This window comes from Necator americanus, chromosome I, assembly GCF_031761385.1.
Source record: "Necator americanus strain Aroian chromosome I, whole genome shotgun sequence".
Taxonomy (NCBI): Eukaryota; Metazoa; Nematoda; class Chromadorea; order Rhabditida; family Ancylostomatidae; genus Necator; species Necator americanus.
The window spans coordinates 2,651,468-2,659,434 of record NC_087371.1 but is presented as its reverse complement, the minus strand read 5'-3'; the positions used below and the strand labels follow the sequence as shown (position 1 = coordinate 2,659,434).

The 7,967-nt window shown below is 39.2% G+C and overlaps 1 protein-coding gene across 1 annotated transcript; it reads right to left on the bottom strand.

Moving 5' to 3' along the window:
- Positions 1–2,238: 2,238 nt before the first annotated feature.
- On the bottom strand, positions 2,239–5,062 carry RB195_004280 (uncharacterized protein; the record flags this gene model as incomplete). The annotated part of the gene is made up of 15 exons (XM_064181756.1): positions 2,239–2,338; positions 2,420–2,513; positions 2,593–2,705; positions 2,821–2,945; positions 3,004–3,132; positions 3,197–3,312; positions 3,420–3,541; positions 3,612–3,712; positions 3,775–3,879; positions 4,049–4,149; positions 4,205–4,288; positions 4,361–4,521; positions 4,597–4,712; positions 4,780–4,899; positions 4,970–5,062. The coding sequence occupies 15 exons, from the start codon at positions 5,060–5,062 to the stop codon at positions 2,239–2,241; spliced, it is 1,680 nt and encodes a 559-aa protein (XP_064033313.1).
- Between the last annotated feature and the right edge of the window lie 2,905 nt (positions 5,063–7,967).

Genomic DNA, 7,967 nt, shown 5'->3' with positions numbered 1-7,967 from the left:
TTTTGTGGAAACGAGCCATTTTTATACTGGTATCCAGACGATTTCATAAAAGGTCTGGTAAGTACTATTTAGACACCGGCTGAAAATGCTGGCTAAAATTTTCAAATCTCTCATCTTTCTACATCATTTCACTCATCGTAACCGATTCCGTCAACGTTTTGATGAAGACAATTCTCATCGAAATAAGCTGAAATGACAAAGTAATGTAGATGGAAAAAGAAAATATAAAGAAGCAAAAATTACTGGAATTGTTCACTGTTCGCTGGAGTTGGTAGCGTTTCTGATAAACAAGTCATTGCTCAAATAGAACCGAATAGTACATTATATAAAAGTGTTCGAATGGGAAAACATAAGTCTGTAGCTTTAAGCGTAGAAGCATGGATCCGTAATTTAGCAGCGATACTCTGATTACGGTTGACTTCCAGAAAAGTTCTCCTCTTTATTGCAGTGACAAGAGATTCCGGTTGTGATCGTTCGATTGATGGTTCAGAATCACAGCAGGTCAATCGAGTCTTCGCAGGTTTCCGTTTTAATAAATTGGTGACATTATTGTCCAGAAGAAAGGGATACCAAACTGATACATCGACTGGTCCCGCAAGTCTTAGTATAGGTCGCGTCCAGAAAAGGATGATAGATAAAAAAATCTGTCGTTGAAGGCATCACTCCACGAATTTGAGGTGGTACGGATTTCTGGTGGAGTATTCGTAAACGGGATCGTAGATTAAGTAGAGGGAGGTGATTCCGTCCATTTCTTTCTAGAAAAGTAGAAAACGGCCCGGAACGGATACGGCTTTGAGCGTTCTGGCGCGCTATTTTCTACGACTGGTTCGATTGGAGCGCGTCAGCCTTGTGCACGCGCCGCATCTTCTGGACCGTTTTTTTTTACTGCAATTCAGATTCGTGGGGTGATGCCTTTAAGGCGTGTTTGGGCTTTTGTTTGTTTGATAGAACAAAAGTATGTAGTTTCGAACGAAAACTGTGCTGAAACCATAAATTTATATGTCAACACCTATCATCAATCATACTCCTCCACCTCACTGTAGCAGTATCTCAACGAAGGCAAATGGGAAACAGAAGTTGCCTGGGTTCGTCAGATAATGAACTGAAGCTATCAAGATGGATTCAGAAACGTTCGGCCAATGATACAGGTCAACTACATCGCAGACCCCTCTGGATTCAAGAAATGATGACCAAGGTCCGGAAACTGAGGCCCGTTGCTATTTCAGCGGCATCCTTTCTGGTCTATAAAGTGTTTATCTAAACTATCAGCTAAGGTGTTTGCTCTTTTTCTCTGAGCCTGAGGTTTCTACCCAACCTTTTATGGATCAAAGAACCACTTCGGGACATTTTACCAAGACGGTTGGGATTAAAAAAAAAACTTGTCCGTGTTTTACTCCCAGCTAGACTTCCGATTCAAACGGTAATGTTGAAGGTGTCGAATTCGTTTATATCTTAGAAAAGAGGGCTGCCAGAGGGCATACTTTCACTGCACATCGCAGTTCGATGCCAAGAGTTACCTCCTTGTAACCATGATACGCTGGACCGTCTTCCATATTGATTCTGCACTGTTCAAGTAGTTGTTGTTCACGTTGTTCACGAGGTTGTTCACGAATTGATCAAATTTTTCTTATATTTTTGTTATCCTCTATCGTTCTCAAGGATGCTAGATAATCGTAAGCCACAACGATTCTTCATTTTGTTATAAATACATCCAGAAAAAACATGCACTATTTTTGCTTGGATAATTTTCATCTCACCGCTTAGCTGACTTTAATTACATCCATTACATTTAAATATTTAGAAAAAATTCCTTTTGAAAACTGGTCATCTTTAGAACCTTCCGACATCTTGTTGAAAAGTAATCTGGTAGACTTTCTGAAGAATTTTGCCACTTCAACTTGTATCCGATATTTTCGAGTAGAATGTAATGAATAGTATCAAATAATATGAAAATATAAAATAATAATATAATAAATGTAGTGATAATATGAATCGAATAACATTACTGCTTTAAAATTCAGAGTACCACTGAGATATTTCCTTTTTCTTCTTCGTTGTTGTTCGCTGGTCTCATTTTCCTACTCCAAACATTGAAAATAAATAAAAAAAAACATTTGCATCACAATAGGTAGCTTAGTCCAGTGAGTTGCATGGATAACAAAGATAAACGAATTCAAATTAGTGTTTCTGTAGAGAATAAGTGAGCGCTAATCGTTTACTAAAAGATTCAGGAACAATTTAGCAGAGATTACATGACTTCCCGCAATGTGCTCTCTTGAACGGAGTCGAAATGGTTGGTCGTCGGCAGAAATCTCTTAGTTGCATAAGCAGTTTGCATCTTTAATGAAAAAAAAATTGTCGTTTTATGAAGAAAAATAGAGAATATGATAAAATAGGAAGTAATAACAGGATTCGTCACCTCTCTGAGTCAACGCATTCAGATGGTTTCGGTCGAACTGTCGTAGTTGGGGGTTTTGGTCGACGAGTTGTAGGATTAACTTGACCACCAGGAACTAGATCAGGATTAGAAGAAATAATTGAAAATTATTACCAGTAGTAGAACGCTAACGCTAAAAATAAACAAAAACACACTTTCTCGATACTGTATTGTGACTTTAGTTACGTAGAACCTGTTGAAGATTATAACTGGTACGATGTTATGGGTGGAAACCAATGTGACTCTGTTATCTTTGGGAGCGCAGTATCTGAAACAATTTCAATGTGCAGCAACGGTACGGTAAGAGATGATACGTTTGCCTCCACAGAGGACTATGGACACTGCACATCAATAAATAAATAAATATATATATAAATAAGTACCGGTATCCTGTAAGACGTTGATCTTGTTGACTCTTTATTTCAACTCCTCCAAATTGGCACCCATCCCCTACATGTCCTACATCCAATTCTTTGATATTCACCTCGACTCTGGATCCTTTTGATGCCTTGAACCGATTTTAAAAACATCATATCATTAAGAAGCAAAGTAAAAGCAGAATACACCTTGATCCAATATGTGCACGTGGTAAAATCTACTCTTGCTTTCCTTCCCGCTTGACGATCTCCAACCTCGGCCTGGAAGTACTGGTAGGAAGTGGTTGCCTGAAGGACTTTGCCACATCCGTCGTCTGGCTGAAAACAGGCGTGAATATCCGCTTGTATTTTATCTGGCGGCTCAATTAATATAGAAAAATACCCTTTTGTCGCATAGGTCGCCTCCATATCCACCAGGGCAGATGCATTTTGCACAGTTTCGAGGATGCGGGTATCCTCCCCTCTTGCATTTAGCGGACTTTGACGGGTCGCATTTCGCTGAAATATTTTTCAAACATGCTTTTTCATTCAATGTCCTGCGTTCACATGGCATCGATATAAATAAATAAATAAATAAATATTAAATATACATAGGTTTCACACACCTGTGCAGTTGTAGTGTTTGTTAATCATATAAAGATCATTGAAAGAAATAATCGCTGAACCAAGGGTCTCCAAATATTTGGTGTCTCGCGGGATCATTGTGGGAAGTGTATTTCGTGACGAGCTGTAATAATGTCCGATTTTAATGTCTTCAAAAATTTGTAGTATGCTGAAAATTTGCTGAAATTTCAAACCTATGCGCTCCATAGTGCATAATACTTCCGTAATCATATGCTAATCCATAGTTATAATTCGTTTCTTCGGTTTCTTTGTTATATTCGCTAACCCATCCATGCTGTATTTATTTTTTTTCTCAAAACAACATATCAAGGAAAAGTTAGGTGTTCTTAGAGGTACCTGGACATTATGTGCGTTGAATGTAATGTAACTATCACGATCATGTCTGGACTGTGTATGGAAAAGACCAAGCGAATGACCAATTTCGTGGGCAGCATTTCTCAGCTGAAAATTTCTATTTGTTATCCGTTCCCTCTTTTTTTTAGAACCCATTTCACTTATTTTCTTCTACAACTTGTCTTTTTTTTTCCTCCATTAATTCCAGCCAATACGTAGAGAAACAAATTGAACAAACAAAAGATACAAACAAAGAAACAAACGGACAAAATCTCACATTTTCGCACCGTTCCCCTAAGGACAGGCTTTGCTCAGTGCCGGTCCTACCAATATGGGACCAACATCCCGCTCCCTTAAACACGCCAATCCTATCCTCAGCTAAAATGTTAATTATTTATATACGAATCATACTAATTTCACTACTACAACTTACCGTAGGGATTCTCGTAAAATTCTATACATGTTTGACTCCTCCACAATTCCATTGCTTTCAGGAATATACTTCGTGTTCCATGAGCTATAAATGCATTGTGCGTTAGATAAACATTCTAGGAGAATTATCCGGAAGCGGATGAAGTAAGATACGAACTTGCGCTTGGCTGAAAGTAGTAGTTGACACCTTTTGACCATACCGTAATCGGATACCATTTATCACGATACGCTTGACGTTTCTTGCGTACATCTTGCGTATCCTCCGTGCCTTCCGTACCACTATGTTTAATTTCTTCAACAATTTCGGCGGCTTGAGGTCTAAAAAGGGAATTTGTTGAGCATTATGCAAAAATAGCCTAATAAATAAACGCTAGAACAGTGGTGAACGCTAACTTCGTTAGGACTATGTCTCCTTGGTACAGTATCTGCGAAACGCCAGTCTCATCATTTGCATCTTCAATTGCTTCACCACCGTCTTCTGTTTTATCCTGTGTAATGTTATCTACATCCTGAAACAAGCACACCCTGTTAAAAATTCTAGATTGTCATTTTTCAAAAAAAATTTTTCTCTCTTACCTTCAGCTTTTCCTGCAGTTCAGCCTCTTGTTCTGGAGTAAGAATTATCTCAGCCTCTGCTTGATCCTTCACTTCATCCAGCTGTTCCCGAATCTCAATGAGTTCAGTAACGTTTAGGCCCTTAATAAATTTCGTTTTATAAAGGGCAACAATCGTGACACTGTAATTTTTTCTCTTCAATTATACTCACTTCCTCTTCAAGCTTTTCAAGGATTAAAGGATCGGGGTGATTTTGTGTTGTCGACGTTGAAACCAACGTTAGAATAAGCACAACAATCCTCATTATGATGCGAAGGGGAAATATTGAGGGAATATCGGCTGAGTTAAGGAGTTGGGAAGTTTGCTGCCGTTGAACTATGAAGCAGTGCTAACGCAAGACGCTTTTATACAGCAAATCCTGATGTGCTCGTGCACAACGTTACTAAGTAATATTTAGACAAGAGTTGAAAAAAACATGTTACGGTCCATTCAAAGTCACGTTCTAATTTTTTCTATTAATTTTTTCTTTGCGTTTTTTTTCACATTTCATAATCGACTGTTAGCAAACGATTTTAAACGAGAAAAAATTACTTTGTAAATAGCCCAAATTCGGCTCTGAGAAGCGTAGATGATGAAAGAGGATACGTGGAGAATAGAGAATACATGAAAGAAATGACCGCACATTCTTTTCGCCTGAATTTCTGCTTTTTGCCTGAAGTGAACAAAATACTACTATCTATCTTATTTTAAAAGTTGAAGATGTCCAGACAAATATTATCCTGTTTTTATATTTTATTTTCTGTTTTCTATTTTCATATTTCATTTTTGTTATTCACTTAGCATTTTTCTTCATTTTCATTTAACATGCATTTTTATTTTTGCATATTTTCTGTTCATTGATTTCAGAAGCGTTCAATTTTCCAAATAATGACTGACAGAGGAGGTAGTCGACTTTCGCACATGCTCATATTCTCAGGTGAATAGCATTAGTAAAAGGATTCTGGAAAGAACGGATAAAATATTCTTATAAATCTCCATGCACAACTTTCAATAAACCTCAGCATTGTGGTGTTTTACTATTTCAGTATTTCTTTTTTTTTTTTTGCTAACGTTAGCCACGAATAAAGTACGGATAAACAACTGGCTCGTGTCCGGCTCAGTTAAAGAAAGCAAATACTAACATAATTATTTATTTACTCTATGAATTAAACTGTATATGAGTTGTTTCAAACGACGGTCTTTTTTATTACAATAAAAATTTGAGTTACGAGTTCTTATGAAAATTTTATGATAATTTATTTCAGGATAATGTCCACGTGACGAGATCTTTCCCCCTATGTCTTCCTCATTTTCACTTTATACCAGTTACTACTGGTTTTTAATTCGCCAAGTATTTTCAAATTACCTGCGGAAGGATACAAAACGGATAAATCTGTAGCAGTGATTTTTTCCTGGAGATGGGACTTCTTCAAAGTTACTTCTTAAAGGCATCACCCCACGAATCTGAGGTGGGATGGGAGACTATGGAGAGGGGGGTGATTCCGTCCATTTCTTCCAAATTGCCGTAAAAAACGGCCGTAAAAAAAAAGATACGACGCCGCACAAGGCAGGCGCGCTCCAGTCGAACTCCCTGTACAAAATAGTGCGCCAGAACGCCTGAAGCCGTATCTTCCGGGCCGTTTTTTACGGCAATTAGGAAGAAATGGACGGAATCACCCTCCTCTCCGTAGTCTCCCATCCCGTATACGAATACTCCACCTGAAATCCGTACCACTCCAGATTCGTGGGGTGATGCCTTTAATGTCCACTTACTCCCTTAGTGGGGTATAATTCTCCTTAACAGCGGTCGCCCGCATCTTCGGCGAAGCGTGTCGTCTTTGAATGCAGCTGTGCCTAAACTTCTCGATCTACACCTTGTACCATCTATTTGTCGCCGTTACGTAGCTTACGTTACGGCGAGCTGCTTATCGACCTGGAGTGACCTTGGTATAGTAGATCACAACGACACGAATCACGCTGCGGTTGCGCTCGAAGCGGTGTGGTGGAGCGTAGCGGTAAGGGAGAACCCTTGCTAACATGATTCTGGTTACTTACTGGTTGATTCGCGTTGGTCCCACCTCGATTTCGACCGTTTTCTCTATCGTATCGCTTCGAGTGCAGCCGCCTACGCAATTGTGCACTGCGCTTCATGTCTGTTTGACCCCGCCATACCTCAGTTTGATCTTCAGCGGTTCACTTGAACGAAACGGAGTGATGTTGCCGAGGATACCCCACTCCCTCTGAGTATTTCACCTATTTGGCTTAGATTTTGCCCTTCGGCTGGAAAAAGTACTTTTTTTTGCAATATCCGGATAACTCCTGTCATATAATTGTACAGGCTATATGGCTCCTGGATCGTGTGTATGGGAACGATCGTTGGCTACGGATTTGTGGCCGACGAGCGCATATCACAGCTTTTTCTGTTAGTCTTCATTTGATTCCCGGCTTTTCATTCTTTTTTTTTGAATTCCAGTGTTTTATCCAATACGTCTCAACGATCAACGAACGAACATCGCCGAATTCTCCCCTCCACTGTCCTCCTTTCACCCTACCGCCCCCTCCATTTGTTCTGGAAGCATCGATGAGATCTTTATTATTCGACTTCTTACAGTTCGCTCCAGCTTGGCTTGGTTTCTTTAATCTTGCTATCGTGTATATGTTTAGTTTAATTACCCCCTCCCACCTTCTATTCCAGAAATATCGATCTTCCGATTTGTTCCGGTTCTCTTGAGCTTGATTTGTTTTCTTGAATCTTACTATCGTGTGTATAGTCCAATTTCTTTTGGAAGGATCTCTTCAGTGAGTGAAAAAAATCTCCTTCAACATTTCCAGTGTTTTTTTTCCGGCATCCTTATCTCAGCTGATATCAAAAACGGTCATCGAGAGTGATCCGAAGTAGGAGTGGCATGGGAAATAAAGTCGCCTTTATGGTTGATTTCCAGAAAAAAGCGCTTTTTGTTCACAACTGCTGATATTTTGGAAGTGCTGAAGGAATTTCAGGTACGAGAATATTATTACTGAGGGTACAATAAGCCCGTTAGAAAGTGGAAGTGGGACCTATTGGGACCCAAACTCTGCACTCAACGGAAATCTGCGATACTGCTGTATCGTTCAAGTCTTTTCTATTTCTTTCTGAAATTAGGTTGTTCGATGTAAATAAATGATGTCCT